We start from the raw sequence: 25406 nt of genomic DNA on the forward strand, positions 1-25406 counted from the left end.
AGTTCTGTTACAAATATCCACCCAAATATTTGACAATTAATTAACCTTTTGAAAAACGAAGAGAGTCTAGCAAAAAAGAAAAGAATTGATATTGAACGTGGCGAAGCATCTCACATGAAGAAAAAATGCAAAGATGTTTATGTACGAATACAAAGAATTGTTTCGAGACATAATTTTCAGCGTAAAGTACACTATTTACGGAGTATTGCAATGAATTTGCACTCATTCTAAACTTAATTAATTTTTTTTTTTTCAAATATTTTGAATTTTAAATAAATAAACCTTCTATATTGTAATACCTTTGTTATTGATTTTATTTTGACAATGATGAATATTTGAATATTTATTGTAACTTCAATTGCTCTTAAATTTATTACTTGTTTTAAATAAATAAACTTTCAGTTTTTATAACACACTTATTCTCATACCCTTTTATACTCATAATTTAGATATATTTTATTAATTATACGGCATTCATGTATGTAGTAGAGTGTATGTATGTATGCTAAAAACTGCTTGTTTAAAACTTACTAAGTAAGAGCTAATTAGAAGTATGTGTGTATGTAAGTAGGTATGTATACTTCTTGTTTATAAACAACTTGTTTTAAACTTTATAAGCATGAGCTATTTATCAAAGACCAGTGGAGTGTATGTATGGGCTAAAACTGCTTGTTTAAAACTTCATAAGTAAGAGCTAATTATCAGAGACCATCCATCGCATTAGATGTATGTATGTAGGCCACTATACTTATTTTTTTTATAAGTCAACTCTTTCATATACCTTTAAATTATAAAAGTAATATGCAATTTGCGGCAAGAATTCCTTACGGCAAAAATACCTAGCGGCAAAGTTTCCTACGGCAAAAAGTCCGTGACAAAAAGTCCTACGGCGAAAATGTATGCGGCAAGAATTCCTAGAACCGTTGCTGATTCTGTTCATCCAACCAGACCGCTACTAACCTCTTATCTCAATAATGATCCAACTGCATTGTTATGTAATAATTTCCCATGCCCATGGATACAAAGTTTATCCTTGATGATAGTTGCAACCATAAAACAACTAGGATCTAATGAATCACCTTTGTTCGTCAGCGTCTCCCCCTGTTCGTTTCGCTCCACTATGTCCACTTCTAATTCCATCATAACAACTTTCCTCTTCTTGGATGGATTATCATTATAAGTCTCTCCCTTATAATCTCCAGATATGATGCAAAGCAAAAAAAAAATGCACAAAAATAGCCATAAAAGAGCAACACCAGAATCCTGAATGCATAACATAAGCTAAGATGGTGAACTGGTGCTAAAGTGACGCGTAATGCACTACTACGCGGCGCCAAGGCAACAGCATTGGCTGCTCTCCGCATTGGCAAGTACTTAGTGAATAAAACATCGTTACTCAAAAATGAGTTACACTGGTCTTTTAAATACCTTATGGAAACCATTTATAACAGCAAATTATTGTAACTCGAAGCCATTGTAACCCAAAAACCTCCTATGTGATATCGCTATCCATGTATGCAAGTATAATACAGTAAAGGAAAGTTTGTCATGCAACTGGCCTCAGTGAAACCGGGGCCTCTAAATCCATTTCAAGTGAAGCAAGTTTTGGTCAGAAGGCTAAAAGGGCTTATGAGGTGCTGTCCCTTGTAAAAAGAGTACAAATCTTATATTCAACTGAGAAGGCAAAATCTTTTTACTGAAGTTAGGAGCAAGTAAGGTAAGAAGAAGTATTGAATTCAGGATATTTTCACAAGGAAAAATGAGACACGATCAAGCATCTCCATGGCCCCTTCCACTGCTAAACTCAGCAACATAGTACGACATAAAATTTCTGTCTCATACACCTAACAACACTAAGATTACCAAACAATTCTTCTTCGCTCAAGGGGTTAACTACTGCCCTGTAATTGTTCAGTAGCTACTTTCCTCTTGGTAAGGGTAGAAGAGACTCTTTAGCAGCTCTTCTTAGACGATACTCCAAAATTAAACCACTGTTCTCTAGTCTTGGGTAGTACCATAGTCTCTGCACCATGGTCAGGGTAGAGTTCTCTTGCTTGCAGGTACACTCGGGCACACTATTCTAAATTATAAATTATTTCTCTTCCTCTTGTTTTTTTTTTTCTAAAGTTTTTATATTTATAAATGAAAATTTAATTTTAATGTTGTTGCTCTTCTTAAAATATTTTGTTATATTGTTAATTACTTCTCTTGTAGTTTATTTCCTTATTCCCTTTCCTCACTGAGCTATTTTCCCTGTTGGATCCCTTGGGCTTATAGCATCCTGCTTTTCCAATTAGGGTTGTAGCTTAGCAAGTAAAAATAATAATAATAATAATAATAATAATAATAATAATAATAATAATAATCATATATACCAAGGCACTTCCCCGAATTTTGGGGGGTAGCCGACATCAAACAAATGAAACAAAAAAAGGGACCTCTCCTCTCTACGTTCTTCCCAGCCTGACAAGGGACTCAACCGAGTTCGGCTGGTACTGCTAGGGTGCCACAGCCCACCCTCCCCCGTTATCCACCACTGATGAAGCTTCATAACGCTGAATCCCCTACTGCTGCTACCTCCGCGGTCATCTAAGGCACCGGAGGAAGCAGCAGGGCCTACCGGAACTGCGTCACAATCGCTCGCCATTCACTCCTATTTCCAGCACGCTCTCTTGCCTCTCTCACATCTATCCTCCTATCACCCAGAGCTTTCTTCACACTATCCATCCACCCAAACCTTGGCCTTCCTCTTGTACTTCTCCCATCAACTCTGGCATTCATCACCTTCTTTAGCAGACAGCCATTTTCCATACTCTCAACATGGCCAAACCACCTCAACACATTCATATCCACTCTAGCTGCTAACTCATTTCTTACACCCGTTCTCACCCTCACCACTTCGTTCCTAACCCTATCTACTCGAGATACACCAGCCATACTCCTTAGACACTTCATCTCAAACACATTCAATTTCTGTCTCTCTGTCACTTTCATTCCCCACAACTCCGATCCATACATCACAGTTGGTACAATCACTTTCTCATATAGAACTCTCTTCACATTCATGCCCAACCCTCTATTTTTTACTACTCCCTTAACTGCCCCAACACTTTGCATCCTTTATTCACTCTCTGACGTACATCTGCTTCCACTCCACCATTTGCTGCAACAACAGACCCCAAGTACAGTACTTAAACTGATCCACCTCCTCAAGTAACTCTCCATTCAACATGACAGTCAACCTTGCACCACCTTACCTTCTCGTACATCTCATAACCTTACTTTTACCCACATTAACTCTCAATTTCCTTCTCTCACACCCTTCCAAATTTGGTCACTAATCGGCCAAGCTTCTCTTCCGCGTCTGCAACCAGTACAGTATCATCCGCAAACAACAACTGACTTACCTCCCATTCATGGTCATTCTCATCTACCAGTTTTAATCCTCGTCCAAGCACTCGAGCATTCACCTCTCTCACCACTCAATCAACATACAAGTTAAACAACCAAGGCGACATCAAACATCCCTGTCTCAGCCCCACTCTCACCGGAAAACAATCGCTCACTTCATTTCCTATCCTAACACAAAGGACACCAATATACTCCATGTGCAACTAGATATAGGACAGTGAAGGTGTAAGGATTCATGATAATGGCCAAGTAACTAGTCTATATACAGTATTGACTCTTACTGCAAACAGTATTAGGTGTAGAATATGACACTGCAATGTACAGACTTTCAAACAGTCTGCACACTAACAGGACATGGACTCTTGCAGAGAGCGCTTTTCACTGCCTTCTACATCCAGAGATGGGCCTGGTAAGCTCAGCACTCCGGATTATGGAAAACAACCACATAACATCCCGTCTATATAACAATAAGCAAAATGCTCCGGTGACCACAGACAGGAAACCCAATTCCTTACTCTTGGAACCTGATACCAACCAAGACAACTGAAATACTGACAAAGAGCATCAGATATGGTTGCAATCTGTTAGATCCATACTCTAGAAACTTACAATTCATATTCAAAGGCAGCAATAGACCAGCAGGATAAAGCCCCCTTCGTCAAGACCCTATACATGTACTGGAAATTATGCTTCCTTAATATTTATAAGCAGCAGAAGCCTAAGCCTTGGCTGGATGAATCTTAGGGCAACCCCACACCTTTATTTTTACCTGCAATCTAACATATTTACTAAACATTCAGCAACACAAAAATCTTTAAACCTGCAGAGGACATACCTGCATTCATTTGAGCTACAGTATCTAACAAATGAAAAACACTATAAAACTCAAAACTGAAAATTTAAACAACTAGAGCATCCTTGTAGAAGTGTCACTTGAGAATATGAAGTGTAACCATGTCTACATTGTTTACCATAGAGAACCAAAGATGGCACTTGCAACCAGCATACTAGGGGGAAGACAATTGGAATGAGGGAGTATGGAAAAAAAAGAATTTTCTTAATGGTAGACATCAATATGAGAGAGGTTCACTGATGATGTCAGGTAAACTACATGCAGGAGTCACTGAAATAATATTAAACTAATGAAGCAATCCACTAAAATGCCTCAGAAACAGAACCCTTATTCCCTAAATGTTAGAATCATGAAAATGGAAAATCTTATCCGATTAATTTCTAGATCTGTAAGGTGGAGGCAAAAAGCTATCAACCAGCAGACTACTTTCTTTAGAAAATGGAAAAATATGTTGGGGGGATTCACTAAACACAAGTTTGGACTCTCACATGCAATGGGATAATTAAGAAACAAATAAAATTTACCTGGTACATAAAATGAGCGAGCTGAAGGCAGTAATTCCAGTATCGCAATTGCGTTTGTTGTGCTGTAGTCGTTTGACCAGTGGCTCCACCACTTCCAAGACCACCAGATGACCCTGACATTCCTGCAAAAAATGAAGAAACTTAATGAAAAAGTATGACTTGCTTTTAATATATTTTGTGGACGCTTATGAGACAAGATCATGAAACTATACAGCCTATCCTGTTTTTTACAATTATGACTAGAATATATTTCATTTTAAAGCAGTTGGGAAGTAATAAATGTGCACATAAGCTTTAGTATATTCCCTTCATTATTACAATAATAAATGATTACATTATCATCATCACTATGCTTACTACAATCATCATAATTATTAGAGAGAGAGAGAGAGAGAGAGAGAGAGAGAGAGAGAGAGAGAGAGAGAGAGAGAGAGAGAGAGAGAGAGAGAGAGAGAGAGAGAGAGAGAGAGAGAGAATCAGCTGTCGTAATCAAATGCCGTGTTTTTGTTTATTTCTTGTACCACCTGAAGTGAGGAATTGCTCTGATACTCACCACAACAAACAATGGCCATGTTAATTTCCTTCTTAAACTCAGGTTGCCAAATGTGAACTAAGATTTTATTTGTTACACACAGAGAGAGAGAGAGAGAGGAGAGAGAGAGAGAGGAGAGGAGAGAGAGAGAGAGAGAGAGAGAGAGAGAGAGAGAGAGAGAAAGGGGGCTATGAATAGAGTGGAAAGTAGAGAGCGAGAGTTTTTTTATATATCGTGTACTACACACAAAAAAATCTTTGTATAGCAAATCTATACTATCTAAAATATATGACAGAAAATATTGCCGACTCATTACCAATAGTTAGGCTATTCACTGCCGATAAACAAACCCAGCCTACGTGTGAAAATCTTGAACACCCACAAGGAAAAAATAAAGCTTTTATATATACTCTACTAAACAAAAATAATGCTTTAATATACCATCATTAACACTACCCTGTACCATTATCAAAAGGTTAGAGAAAGATAAAGATTGCCAAGAATGTAACCATAACTCTGTTTACAATTTGTCAGCTGGACTCGCATGGTTAAAAGTCGATTTCATTTTTTTATGGAATTTTTCCTTAAATGGGCTATTCATTGTGAAATTATATTAATAAAATGTAAGGTAAATATCATTTAGTTGTATCTATTATCAGGCACCATACCTAGGGCTACAAATATACTTGAAAAGACAATAGATTTGATACGTTTTGTGGTGCTTTACTTGCACACTTTGATCAGCTTTGCAGATACAGAAAATTTATTTTTGAAAACTAGCAACCGCATAAAGGAGAATCGCACAATTCGAACACACATAATTCGGGACCGTAATGTATCCTGAGAAACACCATATATCACATTAGTATATTCACTATGGTGCCCACCAACAACCACTTTGTGATCTATTACTTGAAAATTCAATAAGATGCTAAGAAAAACCCACTTACTCCCAACTGTGAGTCTGTAAACAAGAACCTCTTGATTAACACGGTTAAAATCAACATTAAAATCAAGGCCAATCATACAAACTTCCAGAACATAATCAAGGGATTCCTGTACAGTATTGGAGATTGTAAGAAGAGCATCACATGCTCCAAGGCCATTACAAAAGCCGAATTGCATACTAGGGAACAGATGATTACCTTCAGCAAATCTATTTAGACGTTTTGTCAAAAGATATTCCAAAACTTTAGACATTGTGGGAGTTATGGAAATTGGGCAGTAATCAGCTGGACTTGAGCTACTAGAAATGCATTTGCTTAAGTGCTAAAAGACCCTCTTCTTGTTAACTTGAAGAAAATAACAGATAACTCTAAATTTATTTCCTAGTAAGACTCATTTCCGTAAAAAGGCTCATGGACACTACCGCATCTTTTCCGGCATTCTCAAAACATTCTGTCATTATTACACTGGAAAAAGAAAGTAAAGCTTGTCAACAGCCAGCTGCTATCAAAGTAGTTTGTCAGGGAGCCAGTTGGAGGACGCTTCCCCGCTACTGGCCGGTTTTTGACACCTTGTTATAATTTTTAACTGCAGTATTCCAGCTTCACTTTCATCCTCATCCTATTTAAAGGAAGAGGGTTTGTATTTGTGTAGGAACAAATGAACACTGGGGGAGATTCATAGAAATAATTCTATTTTTTTATGTTAAGGTAAAAAAATTCACGCCTTATATATATTAGGAATGTGACCATACAGGTAAGATTCATCAAAATACTATTCATAATGACAATTTTGCCAGGACTATAATTGTGAAATTACAGCAGTTTTCAGTCGAGGATTTTTTTCACACAAAAAAAGTATTAAAACAGAAATAGAAATTTAAAATAATGCTAACATCAGAGCATCCTCATACAAAAACATCCTTTACAAATAAACCCTTCAATTTTCATGTTACAGGTAAACCTACACAAACTTTAAAACACGTTATAGTACCTTGGCTGTGAGGAGATGATTGAGGGGGTTGTGTCGTTGAAGTGATTCCTGCAGATGTAGCACTATTTGGTGTTAAAGAACCTGAAGGAATGTTGGCATTTGGGGTTGAACCTGCGGAGGGTGTGGCTGAAGCTGAATTGTTGTTCCCAAGGTACATTTCAGCAATCTTATTGTGTTGTTCTCGAAGGAGGCGAGTTAATGTCTGTGTCCATTCTGGAAAAAAAAAAAAATGGTGAGCTAAAGCCAAACTTACTGAAATAATGGCTGCATTTGATTTAATACTTATGAAAAATGATATTTTAATTATAAAATAAATTTTTGAATATACTTACCCGGTGAATATATAGCTGCAACTCTGTTGCTCGACAGACAAACTCTACGAAAAAACTCGCCAGCGATCACTACACAGGTTGCGGGTGTGCCCAACAGCGCCATCTGTCGACCAGATACCCAGCTCTTATGTAAACAAAGACTCAATTTTCTCCTCGTCCCACTGCGTCTCTATTGGGGAGGAAGGGAGGGTCATTTAATTTATATATTCACCGGGTAAGTATATTCAAAAATTTATTTTATAATCAAAATATCATTTTTAAATATTTAACTTAGCCGGGGAATATATAGCTGATTCACACCCAGGATGGTGGGTAGAGACCAGTAATATATGTTTACATTTTATGAGCTAAGAGTTTTTTATTTCATTTTAGAAGTTATCAAAATAACAAAAACAAAATAAATAGGTACCTGGTAAGGAAGTCGACTTGAACAATTACTCTGCCTTTTAAGTACGTCTTCCTTACGGAGCCTCGCGATCCTCTTAGGATGCTGATCGACCCCTAGGAGCTGAAGTATCAAGGGTTGCAACCCATACAACAGGACCTCATCAAACCCCTAATCTAGGCGCTCTCAAGAAATGACTTTGACCACCCGCCAAATCAACCAGGATGCGAAAGGCTTCTTAGCCTTCCGGACAACCCATAAAAAAACAACATTTCAAGAGACAGATTAAAAGGATAAGGAATTAGGGAATTGTAGTGGTTGAGCCCTCACCCACTACTGCACTCGCTGCTACGAATGGTCCCAGTGTGTAGCAGTTCTCGTAAAGAGACTGGACATCTTTCAAGTAAAATGACGCGAACACTGACTTGCTTCTCCAATAGGTTGCGTCCATTATACTTTGCAGAGATATATTTTGCTTAAAGGCCACGGAAGTTGTTACAGCTCTAACTTCGTGCGTCTTCACCTTAAGCAAAGTTCGGTCTTCCTCACTCAGATGTGAATGAGCTTCTCGTATTAACAATCTGATAAAGTCTGACCAAGCATTCTTTGACATAGGCAAGGATGGTTTCTTAACTGAACACCATAAAGCTTCAGATTGGCCTCGTAAAGGTTTAGTACGCTTTAAATAGAACTTAAGAGCTCTAACAGGGCATAAGACTCTTTCTAGTTCATTGCCTACGATCTCCGATAAGCTGGGAATATCGAAAGATTTAGGCCAAGGCCGAGAAGGCAGCTCATTTTTGGCTAGAAAACCAAGTTGCAGCGAACAAGTGGCTTTTTCCGACGAAAATCCGATGTTCTTGCTGAAGGCATGAATCTCACTGACTCTTTTAGCCGAGGCTAAGCATACCAGGAAAAGAGTCTTAAGAGTGAGATCTTTCAGGGAGGCTGATTGTAACGGCTCCAACCTGTCTGACATGAGGAATCTTAGTACCACGTCTAAATTCCATCCAGGGGTAGCCAAACGACGCTCCTTGGTGGTCTCAAAAGACTTAAGGAGGTCTTGCAGATCTTTATGTTTGGAAAGATCTAAGCCTCTATGCCGGAAGACCGATGCCAACATGCTTCTGTAGCCCTTGATAGTGGGAGCTGAAAGGGATCGTCCTTTTCTCAGGTATAAGAGAAAATCAGCTATTTGAGCTACAGAGGTACTGGTCGAGGATACAGAAACTGACTTGCACCAGTCTCGGAAGACTTCCCACTTCGATTGGTAGACTCTAATGGAAGACGCTCTCCTTGCTCTAGCAATCGTACTGGCTGCTTCCTTCGAAAAGCCTCTAGCTCTCGAGAGTCTTTCGATAGTCTGAAGGCAGTCAGACGAAGAGCGTGGAGGCTTTGGAGTACCTTCTTTACGTGTGGCTGACGTAGAAGGTCTACACTTAGAGGAAGACTTCTGGGAACGTCTACTAACCATCGAAGTATCTCGGTGAACCATTCTCTCGCGGGCCAGAGGGAAGCAACTAATGTCAACCTTGTCCCTTCGTGAGAGGCGAACTTCTGCAGTACCTTGTTGACAATCTTGAACGGTGGGAATGCGTAGAGGTCCAGATGTGACCAATCTAGGAGGAAAGCATCTATATGTATTGCTGCTGGGTCCGGGACTGGAGAGCAATAGATTGGAAGCCTCTTGGTCAGCGAGGTTGCAAAGAGATCTATGGATGGTTTACCCCAAGTGGCCCAAAATCTCTTGCACACATCCTTGTGGAGGGTCCATTCGGTTGGAATTACTTGCCCTTTCCGACTGAGACAATCTGCTATGACGTTCAAGTCGCCTTGGATGAACCTCGTTACTAGGGAGATGTCTTGACCTTTTGACCAGATGAGCAGGTCCCTTGCGATCTCGTACAACGTCAGTGAGTGGGTACCTCCTTGTTTGGAGATGTACGCCAAGGCCGTGGTGTTGTCCGAGTTAACTTCCACCACTTTGCCTCGAAGGAGAGACTTGAAGCTTTTCAAGGCCAGATGTACTGCCAACAGCTCCTTGCAGTTGATATGCAGGCTCCTCTGACTCGAGTTCCACAGTCCTGAGCATTCCCGACCGCCTAGTGTCGCGCCCTAGCCCACGTCCGATGCGTCCGAGAAGAGAACGTGGTTGGGAGTCTGAACAGCCAGGGGAAGACCCTCTCTTAGGTTGATATTGTCCTTCCACCAAGTCAGACAAGACTTTATCTTTTCGGAAACCGGGATCGAGACCGCTTCTAGCGTCTTGTCCTTTTTCCAGTGAAAAGCTAGATGGTATTGAAGAGGACGGAGGTGTAGTCTTCCTAGTGACACAAATTGTTCCATGGATGACAGCGTCCCTACCAGACTCATCCACAGCCTGACTGAGCAGCGTTCCTTCTTCAGCATCTTCTGGATGGATAGCAGGGCTTGATCTATTCTGGGGGCTGATCGTCTTGTTGTTCAGCAACGTCCTCATCAGAGGGTTCCTCATCCGAAAACTGATGAGGAAACGGCAACGGAGTGGGCAACGTCTGGCTCGCTGAGTCCGGTCGCACTGGTGCATGCGTGACGGAGCCGGACGCAACATCATGGAACTGCTGCACAGTCTGTGAACTGTCAACAACCATGGGTGCGCGAGGAAGCACAGCGTCAACCCTAGACTGTCTAGACCGTCTGGGTTGTGCAGTCAACACCCTACCGGGTTGCTGAGGTTGACGCACTGCGTCAAAACAAGTCACCTCTGCTGGTTGTTGAACGTCCTGAACGTCAACAACCACCTCCGAGCGTCGCTTAACGTCAACGTGCGGCTGGCAACCCACACTGGGTCGCATCGGTGGAGGAACCACCTCAACTGGCAGACGCGAGAAGGTTACCTCAGCGTCAACAGGGCGCACAACCGACCGGTTGGAAGGTTGTTGGCCAGAAGGTTCGGCAGCAACCTTCTCCGCATTAAAGTCCTCTATCAAGGACGCAAGCTTGGACTGCATGTCTTGCAGCAAAGCCCATTTAGGGTCTACGGGAGCAGGTGCGGCAACAGACGGGGTTAGCGACTGAGGCGGTACCGCTTTCCATCCCTGAAAGCCTTGTTTATGCATGACATAATTGTACAGCAAAACTTCAAAGGCTCGAAAACAGCTGTGAAGTTGACCTGTAAAAAACTTGGAGCGTCTCCTGGCCAGGCGCCAGGGAGAGTCTACGAGATTTGAGAAGTCTATCTGGGCAGAGGCATGAACTCCCAAGCCGAGAACTTCTCTCGTGTCATATCAGACTCTCGCTCTATAAGCCAGTTTAAAAGAAGGGAAAGCAAAGGCTGTATCCCCCAAACTCCTCCTGGTGATAAACCAGTCGCCTAGCCAACGTAAAGCTCTCTAGGAGAGCGAGAGAGCACTAGCTTAAAAACAACGGCTTCGAAGTAGTTAGGCCTAGTGTAAGCTCTGACGTTTAGGCGAACGAGGAGCAGCAGTTACAAAAAGATCCGGACAAAGATCCTTAAAAAAAATCATAATGATTTAATTAAAGTCCATAGGGGGCTAAGCAGCTTTAGGCTCCTCTCCATCTGACAGAGTCCTCAAGGGAATATCAGTAGGAGGGGGAACAGCAACTTCCTCATCTACAGAAACCTTGTCCGATAAAAGCTGAGTCTCAAGCAAGGGAGAGACCTACCGTGGTGGCAATGCTTTACAAGCAGAGTCCACACTCACTGGTGCATTAGTAGCGGACCAGAACGCAACGTCATGCAACTGCTTGACAGTCTGTGAACTGTCAACAACTGAACTGTCAACCACAACAGGTGCGTGAGGACGCACAGCGTCCACTCGAGACTGCTTTGACTGCCTAGACTGAGCAGTCAAAACAACTCTAGAATGCGGAGGTTGACGCACAGCGTCAAAACAAGTCAACTCCGATTGTTAGCGAACGTCTTGAACGTCAACAGGAGCATCAGCAAGTGGCCTAACGTCCAAATGCGGCTGAAAATCCACACAAGACCGCATCGAGTGTGGTTCTAAACAACCTGACTGACGTGACTTAGCTACGCCAACGTCAACAGGAAGCACAAAGGAACGTTAGGTTGGCTGAAAGCCAGGATATCGATTAGATAAACGGCTAGACTCAACGGACTAATCGGCAGAATAGTCTTCCATAAGGGAGGCAAGCATATTCTGCATGTCTTGCCATACAACCCATTAAGGATCAACGGAAATGGTTGTGGTAAGAGACGAGGGTAACGTCTGTGACCGCAACACTTTGCCAACAAAAAAGACTCGGAGTCTGTGTTACGCTTTTGTTAGGCGGCGAGCAGTTATCCGATGACTGCATAGGGTCAGAGCTGTCCTAATGGCTGTAACCAGGACGCTGGACCTGTCCTGAAAGGACTGACTTTCGCTTAAGGGCTTCGAAACCTTGTGACAGGTTTCTTATGCGAAAAGCCTTCGGATGACGAGGAGAAAAAACGTCTCTCTCGTCTTATGGTAGGGGAGATCTTGGTAAGATACACCCGATACCATAGAGGGAAACGTCTGTTCGTTGATCAAGGCCTCTCGAACCCATAAGTCGTTCGACATTACTTCTCCCCTGGGCTTGGGAGCTTGCAAGAGGTCCCGGACTAGGTGAACGACAGGCACGAACAGACGAACCCTCGTACGCAACACTGTAACACTTTGCGCATATCACTTTATCACTTCGATTTTCTGTTTTGCACTTATTTCACTGAAATCGAAACTTTTACTGATTTCTACCTGAAACACGCAATTCTACCCTTCATTAAAAGGTAGTAATTGCGAAATCAGTCGTATAATGCAAGCTCATTAATACCAGCAAAAAACAGAAAACATATTTTAAGATAAAAAAAATCAGTGGCTGGGAAAGAGACTAAACACTAGTTCATATAAACTACGTTTTCAATCTCTCACCGCACATAGCCTGGGGACGAGAATAAAAAACTAAAAACGTTTTATCCTTCCTCCCCGTACAGAGACTAGGGACGAGAGTAACTCGAGAACAACGTTACCCGCTTGAACGGAACGTTTTCTCTCCTCTCTCTCCCTCCGTCTCTATCTCTCTCTCTCTTTCTCTCTTGATTTCGCACCTAAGAGAAGAGCCCAATTATATTTCGTCAAAAAAACATGTTATTTGACTAAAGGAAAAAACTGAAAGGTTTTTCAAATAAAAAGTTCCTTTAAAATAGAATTTAAAACATTTAAGCTAAGAAAGAATGAACAAAACGTCAGAATCGATTTACTCTTACTGCAAAGTGAAACCGTGATACACTCTCTCTCTATCGTAACGATAGAGCGCATGTTGAACGTCCTGAACGTCAACAACTGCGTAGCATAAATAAACTAAACGTTAGTTCATCTTTGAAAACAGTAAGAAGACTATCAAAGAAATTCTTTCATAAAATATTACATTTAAAAAGTTTTAAATCCTTAGCTCTTTAAAAGCTATTTACGATATAAAGGGCTCAACGTTGATTAACTTCGGTTTCCAAGTTAGGACCGCCTACTCTCAGGAAAGGTCGCATATAAACAAAACATTAAAATTTATTTTTATATGTTTATAATAAATGGAAAGTTAATCGAAGAGGCCTAATAAAGGCGGAGAGATATAAAATATATAGAGGAAAATCTATAAATAATTTATAACGTGATAAGAAAATTACTAAAAGCCTAAACACACTTCCGTCTAAGGGAAGGGTCGGCCATTTAAAAGTGAAAGAAAGTCCATACTCTCTTTGTCACCATAATTAAATCTATCCAAAACGAGTTCAAGATTTAAGATGAAGATAAAACACCTGCATTGCGAAAGCTCAAAACCAGAATATAGTACTTCACCAATATGATGTGAAAAACTCCAGTTTAGCAACAGCGAGTAAAGTACGACTTGTCGACACGTCGACAGAGAGAAAATTGAGTCTTTGTTTACATAAGAGCTGGGTATCTGGTCGACAGATGGCGCTGTTGGGCACACCCGCAACCTGTGTAGCGATCGCTGGCGAGTTTTTTCGTAGAGTTTGTCTGTCGAGCAACAGAGTTGCAGCTATATATTCACCGGCTAAGTTAAATATTTAAAAAGTAGCTAGCAATATCTAATCTTCCAGGAACATCAACACATAACCCAAATATAATTACTTACAACTTCAGCCAATTTTACTCAATTGTATACATACCAACCTCTAGCTTTATAATCATACCTTTTCCAAGACATAGATAGAAAAGCAACAGTTGAAATTATCACATATGACAAGTTTAGAAGTAATTTTTACTTTTCCTAACTATACAAATCTTTGAGTCAACAGGCGTAGGAGGAGATGATGATGATTATGATACAAACCTACACCCTTTACATAGGAGATAACAGCGAAGCTGGAGTATAAGGCAATTAAAATCTTAAAACAAGATGTAAACAATCACCCGGTAGCAGGGAAGCAATAACCTCCACCCCCTGCTACCTCAGTGACAAATCACTTGATTGCAGCTGGGACTTTCTAGGCAGGCAAGTATGATTAAAGGACTCAGGTTTGTATAGTTAGTAAAAAATACAAATTATTTCCATATTTGTCATTTGTTCCAGTATATATACAAGCCTTGCCCTTTACATAGGAGACTCATCCTTAGGAGGGAGGAAGTCACAGGATGTCCAACCTCATGGAATACGGAAAGAGTTAAAGATCCTTACACTTTGTGTACCAGTGGTTTAGTAATACCAGAAGGTCTAGGGCCCTTGCAACAAAGAGTAATAAGCCGAATGTCTTTGTGTTGTAACATTAGGTATATATATGTAATGGGTTTCAGTGATCCATGTGGTATTCATTTATTGATGGGTTTCTCTGGTTACATCACACTCACCCTTGTAAGGGGCATGGGGATAACTCTTCTATAACATGAAATAAAACAACAACACACTGAGAGGGGCTTATCTAGAGACAAATCTGACCTAGCTGACAGGATTTCTGATGCTGTACCCCAAGAGAGGGGAGGGGAAAAAAAAGTCCAGTTATTCTTACTTTCACCTAAGGCTAACACATAACGTCTGTCCTCGATCTGCAGCTAAAAGTCTTGCAAGAGGAGCCATAGTAGCTATACCACCAGCTGTGCAGCTACAGAAGGTCCTACAGAAAATGTATCTAAAGACCTGTGGGTAGAGTCCAGCAGGTAATGGGCAGTAAACATTGTTTGTTGTTTTAAAATGCCTACTTGGAATACCTATGCCCCAGAAAGGTTCTTTACTAAACAGTAGGGTCATACTGGCTCATATTGATTCCCCTAATATCATGAGCTTTAACTTGCTTCCCCCTTGGAGAAGGTGATGAGGGTCTAAGTATACAGTCGATGACCTCTTTTATTCAAGAAGAAATATTTCTGGTCACCTTCTCCTTGATTCTTCCAGTAATTACAAAGAGAGGTTGTATATAGGGACAAGACGAGTGCATATGCTTGAGACAGTGCCTCAGCACTCTCACAGGACACAAAAGCAACTGATCAGAATCATTGGTTACCTCTTTAAGGCTTGAGATCTAAAAAGAAGTGAACCTGGAATCAGGCAAGCATACCACTTTAAGGGTAAGCTTCCTGTCAGCAGCTAACTTAAACGGTTCATACAAGGCCCCTTTCAAGGAACAGAGAACTTTGGTCATGTTCCCTCAACAAACACAAATTTCCTGTTTCCAAACCTTATTATCAACAACCAAAACACTGTAAGAGAAAGAGTTTACAGTTTCAAGAGCGCTGCGAATACATGTGAATAGTACAATGGTTGAGGCTAACGTTATGAGAGAACCAACTGAGAAGGGATAATTGTTTGTTATACATTTCAACGGACTGATTCCATGTTGTGCTGAAGTAATCTTCTTAATAAAGGGGGACAGTTTGTATGTCAAGCAGGAGCAAATAGTGAATTATTGCAAAGGGAGAGGCCAAAAGAGAGTACAGTAGTATTAAATGATGGGAACACCGGAGGGAGGAAAGATAATCTACAAAAATACAGAGGGGAGAAGAAACGACAAGCAGGATGCAGATGTTGGAAGTACTAAAGACGAAAAAGGAAATCTAGAAAAGATGGAAAGATTATTTCTCATAACTATTAAACACTGAGAATAAGTGTGAAGAAATAGGAAATGTTCCTCCAGTAGGAGGACCAATAGCAAAGATGAGAGAGAGAGTAAAGTTTAGAATCATATAAAAAAAGATACAGTAAATACAGCTGCAAGAAAGTTACGGTAATAATTGAAATGATTATGGCATTAGGAAATCTGGACATAGACTGGGTGAACACACTACTGGAAAATGTAGAGGACTGGGAAGACAGTTGGATGATTAAATTGTATAAACAAAAAGGAAGCATGTTAAACTGTAGGAATTACAGAGGAATAAAGCTTTTGGAATCTGTATTCATTATACTAGAATTAATAGTAGAAGTTAGGTTGAGAGAGTTGTTAGACAAGTGCAGCAGTTTGGGTTTATGAAAGGAGAGGGTGGTGGATGCTACCTTTATAGTAAGAAAAAACAAAAAGAAGTATCTCAAAGGAAATGTAAAATTTCACATAAGTTCTGTAGATATTGAAAAGGCATATGGCATGGAACCAAGAAAGCTAGTCTTTTGGTGTTTAAGAAAGAGAAAAATACCTGAGAAGTTAATAAGGTTAGTGAGGATGATGTATGATAGAGAGAACTACTGTACAGACAAAATATGGGGATACTGTGGCATTCCCTGTGGTGGTTGGTTTTCATCAGGGATTAGCTCTGAGTCAATTCTTGTTCCTCATCATTATAGACACCTTGACTTCTCAATTAAGGAACAAAAATTTGAGGGAACTAATGTTTGTGGATGATCTAGTCATTAAAGCAAAGGAACTGCAAGATATTTTTTCATCATGGGAAGGAGCCCTAGAAAGGAAAGGATAGAAAGTAAATATTCTAAAACAGAGTTCATTATTAGTAATAGAAAAGGACATGAAGATGTAAACATTCAAGGGGAAGATGGTATTATGCAGTGTTGAAAAATATCAATGAGTTTAACTACTTGGGATCGATAACAGATGAGGGAAGAACTGAGAAAGCAGTGAGACATAAGGTGAAAGAATCATTTTGAAAATGGAGAGTGGTAACTGGATTTGTTTTAAATAGGAATTTGCCGCAATGGGTCAAATTCAAAATTTTTAAAACAGTTATTAGACCTATATTATTATATGGGGCAGAAACTTGGGTACATGTATTTAAAGAGGAAAGAGGAGGGACAGTTGGAAAGAACCAAGATGAGGATGATGAGATGGATAGCTGGAATATCACTAATGGATAGGAGGAAGAGCCTAGATATAAAAAGAATGTGTGGTACAGTATATGTAATGTAAAGGAGAAGGCTAGGGAAGCTCATTTGAGACATTATGCCCATGTAATGAGAGAGGAGGCACAACCAATCAAGAAAGCTAATAACATGCCAGTGAAGGGGAGGAGGCATTTGGGACATCAGCAGATTACATGAATGCATGTGGGAGGAGGGGTGGGGATGAGGTGGGACTGAGAGAAGATACATGATTAGAAATAGATGGAAAAAGTTGACTCAAGCAGCTGACCCTGTGATACAGTGGGACTAACAAGGTTGAAAGATGACGAAGGCAGCTCTTATTAAAAATCTTAAAACTTATTTTTGCTAGAATCATATTTGGGCTATTAAGAAAATTGCATATCAAACGTAAAACATCACTATACATTTACACATCCTTCTATAAACGTGATATAGAAAAATACTAAATCACAATTTGTATCTTATATTCAATCTTCTAAAACTTAATTCTTACCTTGTGCTATATCAGGTTGCTGACGCTTTTTAATCTTTGATTCAGCTACTTTTGATTCATGATATGCAGAAGTCATCTTAATAAACCAAGTAGCCCGCAGGAATGGCACACTGTACTCACACAATGTTAGAAACATGTCTTCTCTCTTACTGAAGATTGGAATCTGTAAAAGTTAAGATTAACCAAACTATACGACAAATATAACTGAAATGAATATAAAAAAAAAGAATGGAATTTCAATAATACATTTTTTTTATTTCAATACTTGTGGTTTACCAAGCTTCCTCACCAAATCTTTCCTTCATGTTTATCAATCATTGAAAAATAGAAAAAACTTTCCACTCTCCCTCACTCCAACTGCCTTTCCCCTTAGTATGTTATGGTGGGTTGGGTACACTATATGTGACACTCTTTGGTAAACACTCTAGGTATGGCTGTGCTTCATATTTAAATTCAAACCAAAAATATAAACTACAGACATAACTAATCAGTGGTGGTAGACAGAGGAAAGAACTTAGGTGAACCACATGTACGTATCAAAATGATCAATTTTATTATCAAAATTCTGTCTACTTCAATCAATGAGCCTTAGCTTTGGTTCACCTTGTGGAGTCCCATACTCTTATGGAAGTGGATAAGTGGGGGAAAGAGCCTAACACAGAAAACTAACCCAAACTAACATTTGCACAAACCAATCTAAAAGGTATAAAGAACTTCCCCTTTTGCAACATAACCCAATTCCAGATTGAGAAATCTAAAGAAATAAATGCCATGAAGGGGGGATAAAACAACTGTAAATTTTAAACTAACCCATAACAGTTAGTTTTGCATTGGTTATACTTAGTATAACCAATACAAAACTATCCTGTACAGTACTGTACACTGTACACACCTAAATAACCACATAATCCAGTACATCACCTGCAGCTATTATAAGACCTAATGCTTAATGCTCAGCAATCTTTATATGTAAACGAGGCCTACTTCATATAGTGCTGGGAAAATACTACAAATCTTAAAAGTCATTTGTATTTTTCTACTTATACAAACATGAATCATTTATCATGGGTTAGTTCTGTTATAGTTTTGTTATGACCAAACTGAAGAAATATGACAAACTTATAACAGAGTTTGTATTTTTCCTAACATACAAACCCAAATTCTTTACTACAGGAGATATTCTAGCGCGAGCTGGAAAATACGGCAGAAAACCTTAACAAGGTCGTTAACGACCAGGCCTGTAGTTATCCACCTGTTAAGGGTGGGGGACTGCGGTCGGTAGCTACTGAATACCTTCAATCGGATTCTAGCCAGGACTATTTTTAGGGGGCGGTGACGGAGGGAAGATTTGTGTAAAGAATTCGGGTTTGTATGTTAGGAAAAATAAAAACTCTGTTATAAGTTTGTCATTTGTTCCTACACTCAATACAAACCCTCATTCTTTACTAGAGGAGACTCAGTCTTGAGGTCAGGGTGGACGAGGAGTTCCCTATTCCTAGGGAAAAAAGTCCTCAGACTACTCTTTTGATGAAAAAATCTCCCATTAAATTTTTTTGTAGAACCCCATAATCTTAGCATGACTGAAAGTTTGTAATTATGTGTAAACAAAAGTTTCAGGATGAAGAGGGTCGGGAACATACAATTCGGAGCCTATCATACTTAGGATTCCCCTGACCTTGAAAAGGGGAACCCTCTTGACTATGAGTATAACTTATACCCTGTGAGAGGAGTCAGATGAGTTTCATACCTTATTTCCATTGGCGAGTCCAGCTGAAACTGGTTACAGACTAGGATACCCAGATGGGAGGAAGAAGGAAGGTGCAGAAGATAGATGGATGTCCTTCTAAAACCTAGTGTAACACAGAATCCTCGACCAATGGCTACTGTCCCCTGAAAGGGCAGGGCGTAAGGTAGCTACAGCACCTGTTGACCTACCACAATAGGCCTATAGAAAAGGTGTTTAGAGACCTATGTGTCACATCAGATAAATAGTGAGAGGTGAATGTAGATTGGCGTTTCCAGACTCCAGCTCTTAAGACTTGGGAGACTAAAAAATTCTTCTTAAACGCCAGTGAGGCAGCCACTCCCCTAACTTGATGGGCTTTGGGTTGAGCTGCCTCTGGGTCTCCGTGAATGGCTCTCGCAATAACTTTCTTGAGCCAGAAAGAGATGGTGTTGCGCGAGATTCTCTTCTTTACCTTGTTAGTACTGAGGAAGAGATGACGGAGGCGTGGTCTGAAAGGTCTGGTGCGCTTCAGGTATTTCCTTAGCGCCCTGACTGGGCATGGTAGCAATTGGTCAGTAACCTGAGTTACCCTATTGAGGCTGGAAAATTGAAATTCTCTAAACCTCTCATCGGCCGATGAAGGATTCTGAGTTTTGGTCACAAAGCCTGGCACGAAGTTAAGCGAGACTTCCCCCAATCCTCTAGAATAGGTGACTTCGTAGGATAGACCATGAAGTTCACCAACCCTTTTTGCCGAGGCCAGAGCTACTAGGAAGATGGTCTTAAGAGTTAGGAAGTAGTCAGAGGCCCCATTTAAGGCCTCATAGGGTGGTCCCTTCAAGGAACGTAGGACCAGGGACACGTCCCAAGGTGGTGGTCTAATCTCAACTGGAGGGCAAGATCTCTCAAAACCTCGAATCAACAAGGTGATATCTTCTGAGGTGGAAAGGTCAACCCCTCTCAGTCTACAGATAAGGCTTAAGGCTGAACGATAGCCTTTAATTGCCGAGACTGAGAGGAGTTTCTCCTCCATGAGGTACACCAGGAAGTCCGCCACTAATGGAAGAGAGGGATCGAGTGGAGACACGCCTTGCCCTCTACACCAAGCTGCAAACACTCTCCATCTTGCTTGGTAGAGGTTTGTGGAAGATTAGCGCAGGTGCCTGGACATGTGCTCAGCCACCTTCTCTGAAAAACCTCTGCTTCTGAGGAGAGACTGGACACCCTCCAAGTTGCCCCACATGGTTGCAGTCATAGCAGTTAGGAAGTCCATTGTTTTGGCCCCAGCCGCTAGGACTTCCTGCGGGGACTGCATGGAGTTTTGGTTTGATAGGTCTTCGTGACTCGCTAGGTAGCCGACTGTGCCTGACCACGTGTCAAACCAGGATAATGCCTCCAGAAGGGACATTGACGCTGCTTCCATTGCCGAGGCTTCTGTGGCGGTGAAGGAGACTGGGAGAGAAAAGTCTCTCTCTGCAGAGCAGCCAGGTGTGAGCCTTGCTGTGAGGGGATCCATGGTCAGAGGAGAAGGGTTGGCGTCTCTGACCTTGTAAAAACGTTTCTGCCTCGAAAATGGAAATTGCAGAAGTTTATGGGATCCTTGAGACTTCAAGGAACCCGTTTCCTCCAAGACCGCCTGTGAGACCTTCCTCAGACAGCCTGCAGTGTGAATAGACCAGGGAATTTCGATTCTGGTCTTAGGATTAGGTGGAGGACGACATAGTCTGTCTAAAGCTGGAGCATCGGTATGTCACGGTGACAGATGTAAATCCCCGTTCTTAGAGCCCTCAGATAGGAGGACTCTAAATTCTTTGATGGTTGTTCTTCCGAGGAATCTTCCGGTCGCGCTAATTCCACGCGAGGGAGGGTGATAGAAGCCCGAGTGTCTGGAGGTAACGGCGACATAGAATAATCCATAGCCGTTATTCCAAGGGAAGGCTGAGCGCTGGCTTCTGGCGCCGCGCGCGCCTGATCTTGCCTGGAAGTCGAAGGTCTAGGCGAAGGCGACCGAATTAACAGTACTGTCTCAGTAAGAGGTTGCATTGATCGGCGGTCAGGCCTTTATCCTGTTTTCAACCGAGAAGAAGGGTTGAACCGCTGCGTCTTCTTTCGAAGTTCTCGTGAGGCTCATATTCCGTAACTCGTTAGGAAGTACGGGAACCGGAGCTGTTCTTTCTGAAACGCGAGGGCGAGGTGAATGACCCCATGCGGATATGTCCGGAGACTTGAGCGATCAGGAGGTTGAAGGACGGGAGCGCTCTCTCTCTGTTGATACGAAGCGACGGCGAGAAGAAGTGCTCTTTCTCGCTTCCCTAGAGCGATCTGAGCTCCTCATGTTAATATATGAAGGAGAGGGATCGCGCTCAGAGTGCTCTCTTTCCTTGGTCGCGCTCCGGGCGCGATTAGATGAAAAATCGCTCCAACGCAGCGCTTATTACGCTTAGGAGAACTCTCTCGTAACGAAGAGCGAGAATGTCTCCTAGTGCTCTTCTCCTTACAGCGCCTAGATGATCCCTCGTGAGAGGAAGACGATCGCGAGACAGAACGATGACGCGAGGATGCACTCTTCTTATGTTTATGATGAGAGCGCTTATCGTCTCTCGGCGAGACATTTCGTGAAGAGATAGAAGGCGAGGAAGAGCGAGAACGATAACGTCTCTTCCTATGTCGCCTCCCTCTCCGACGAGAACGTCTGGGCGAAGGAGAGCGAGCTCTCCTTTTCCTCTTCTCTCTCCCCCTCCTATCTTCCGAGGAGGACGAAGACAATGAGGAGGAGGAGGAGGAGGGGGAGGGGGAGGTATAGCGATGATCGCGCTTGCGACGTTGAGGTTTCATAGAAGCGCAAGCGAGAAGCGGAAGTAGACGCCGCGGGAGCTGAAGTTACTACATCTGCCGACACTTCAGCGGCCGCCGACTGGGTTGACGGGATGTAGGCGAGGTCCGGAACTCCCGAAGGTTCCAAAACAGAAGGGACCTGAGGTAAGACTGTGCCCGCGAGGAACTGGTTCCACACTTCCACCGAAGGAGAACCAGGAAGTCCAAGGGCAGGCCATACCGCTCGTACGTGATCTGGAATAGAAGCGGTAAAAGAGTTATTCCCGATGGTGGAAGAAATTGTCCCACTGGGAGGGGCAACGTGATCCGCCTGACCAGGGGGAATGGTGGTTAAGTTAATGGTGCCGCTCTTCCTTGACTTACCCCCGGAGGAAGGAGGCCCCGGAGGAAGGAGGCAAGGAAGAGTCTGAAGGGAGCGATCGAGAGGCCGAAGAAGAGGCCCGAGACTCCTTACCTTTCGATGACGAACCTGGAGGTATCGAATCCTTCTTGGATTTCTTCTTCTTCCTCTTCACGAACTTATCCCACTGAGAGGGCGACCATTCTCTACATACTTGGCAGGGGGAGCCTTCAGAACACCTATGACCTCTGCACGAAGGGCATAGGGAATGAGGATCCACCTCCGGTGGTGACATGAATGTGCCACAAGACTTCGGGGGAATCCCGGGACACTTCCTCATAATAGAGGACATCACATCTAATAAAGAAAAAAAAAAGAAAAAGTTAATCAAAAACACACTAAAGAAAGCTAGTCTGCGAGTCAAACAAAAGCAGGAGCAGCGGTGTTACCACTGCGACGGCTAGAATTCAATTGAAGGTATTCAGTAGCTACCGACCGGCAGTCCCCCACCCCTAACAGATGGATAACTACCGGCCCGGTCGTTAACGACCTTGTTAAGGTTTTCTGCCGTATTTTCCAGCTCGCCCTACAATACCTCCTATAGTAAAGAATGAGGGTTTGTATTGAGTGTAGGAACAAATATATATTTCTTCAATTTGGTCACATCAAAACAATAAATGAGCTAACCCAAAATAAATGACGAGGGTTTGTATTCGCACAACAAAAAACTAATTTTGTATGCCAGAGCTGAAGGTCAAACCCTTTCCAAAGACAGATTCCTACAGAAATTAAGGGAAGCAGTAGCAGCACATCTAATATCATGAACCTTCAACTTTTAAGTCTTGCATTCGCCTTGAATCCAATTCAACATGTGCTTCCACTTTTAAACATTTGCTAAGGAAGGGCATACCATTCTTGGACTTGGATAAGCAAGTCCAAAATGACTTTTCAGGTGAAAACACTTGAAGAGGTGAAGGTCTTTAATATAAATTTCTACTCTATTGAGATTTCTCTCACTACAAGAAATTAAGACAAAATAAATATGGCAATATAAATGAATCAGCCATTGGCCAATCAGTTAAGAAAAGTTTGGGAATTTGATATGTAAATAGCAACCAGCCACTGTAAGCTAAATATTTCAAAACATCAACTGGTATAAACAAAGGATTATTGGTTAACTGCCAATATCTAAGTATACAGTGCAATAGCTTTTTTAAACCATACGTTTTGGCACTAAGTTTGAAGCAAAATAAATACATTAATTTCATTATTCATGCTAAATGCACAAAATAGTTTCTCAAGTTTTAAGCCAATTAAATTTTCTTTCTAGTAACAAAAATAACTAATAACAAAATCGTAAATTAACTCTTAAAATAAACCTATTTAGAGAATCCTATTGTGAGGCACTGTAGCAATGCAAAACTCACCTTTTTAGCTAATGAAGTAAGAGGTTTTGAACCAGAAAGATCTTTAAACCAAGCTTCTATGGCAGTTTTTGATCTTGGAGTTACAAGCCTGAAAGAAGAGAATGTATTACATGAAGAAATAAATGCTGCATTGTACAGTACAGTGAAGGACAGTTAATTATGTAAATAATCCAGAACTAGTGAGTAAAACCCCTCTCTATCTTCTTATTGAGGGATGTTGCAAACATGTCCATGGGGTTGGTCTTCCCCATCAATTCTAAATCTCTAGACACACTAACAGATACAAAACCCTTCTCTTATTATTATTATTATTATTATTATTATCATTATTATAAATGATATCAAATGCCTTTACTTACCAGAAATTGTCTTTTATATTAATCTGTTGTTTTTTTCTTGCAGTATCCGGCAGTTGATTAGATTCTGCTTTCTTCTTGAGTATTGCATTAAAATAATTAGCCACCTGAAAGAAAAGGAAAATTAGAATACTGTATTATATAAAATAAAATAAAATCATATTCCAAAACAATTAATTAATTTGAAATAAAATCAATAACAAATATATTGTACAAAACAGAATACAACCTACTTTAAATTTTCCACTTTTCCTACTAATAACGTACCATATGAACAATACTATTCAGTCATTCTAAAAATTAAATTATTCTAAAAAGTAATTTGTATTTTTCCTAATAATACACACCCGACTCTTTTTCATAGGAGAAAGATAACAGCAAAGCTGGCAATTCAAAACTTACAACAAGGTAGTAATGACCAACAGATATTTACCTGCCTGTAGCAGGGAGGCAACTGGGCCTCCTCTCTCACTGACAATTCACTTAGGTAGCAGATTGGACTTTCTAGTCGGTTGATGCTGGTCGGAAAGTTTGAGTAAAGGACTCAGGTTTTTATAGTTAGGAAAAATACTCTTAAAAACTTATTTGGTCTTACAAAAATACAAACCATCATCCTTTACAAACGAGACTCATCCTTAGGTGGGAATAAGCCCCTGTTCCAAATGGCTGGAACACTTAACCTGGGAACTCAAAACATGACCATGTATGATGCTGAAGGAGTAAAGGTTCTGTCCACCATGTGTACCAGTGATCTGATAGTACAGCAGGTCCATGGCCCAGGTTTTAAGGGTTGTTTTTGAGCCAAAAATCTCTTGTATTGTACACCTACCAAAATCATATGCTGGGAACAAAATTCTCTTAAGACCTTTTATGATTCTGGGTTTACTTGGATTTAACACTTCCCCTCATAAGGAATGTGGGGAAAAGACTTTTATAGCCGAGTACAGAACA

The 25406-nt window shown here is 41.0% G+C and overlaps 1 protein-coding gene across 5 annotated transcripts in view; it reads right to left on the minus strand.

The window, feature by feature from the left end:
- Positions 1 to 25406, minus strand: part of kto (kohtalo) — a 276697-nt gene that overhangs the window by 226805 nt on the left and 24486 nt on the right. For all 5 annotated transcript variants that reach the window (XM_068346482.1, XM_068346481.1, XM_068346480.1 and 2 more), the window contains exons 3-7: positions 24459 to 24562; positions 24100 to 24187; positions 17772 to 17934; positions 7259 to 7471; positions 4789 to 4910 (exon numbers count right to left, since the gene is read on the minus strand). In XM_068346482.1, the coding sequence (XP_068202583.1) occupies positions 4789 to 4910; positions 7259 to 7471; positions 17772 to 17934; positions 24100 to 24187; positions 24459 to 24562 (690 nt within the window). The remainder of the gene's footprint in view (positions 1 to 4788; positions 4911 to 7258; positions 7472 to 17771; positions 17935 to 24099; positions 24188 to 24458; positions 24563 to 25406) is intronic.

The sequence above is a fragment of the Palaemon carinicauda genome, chromosome 22, assembly GCF_036898095.1.
Source record: "Palaemon carinicauda isolate YSFRI2023 chromosome 22, ASM3689809v2, whole genome shotgun sequence".
NCBI classification, from domain to species: Eukaryota; Metazoa; Arthropoda; class Malacostraca; order Decapoda; family Palaemonidae; genus Palaemon; species Palaemon carinicauda.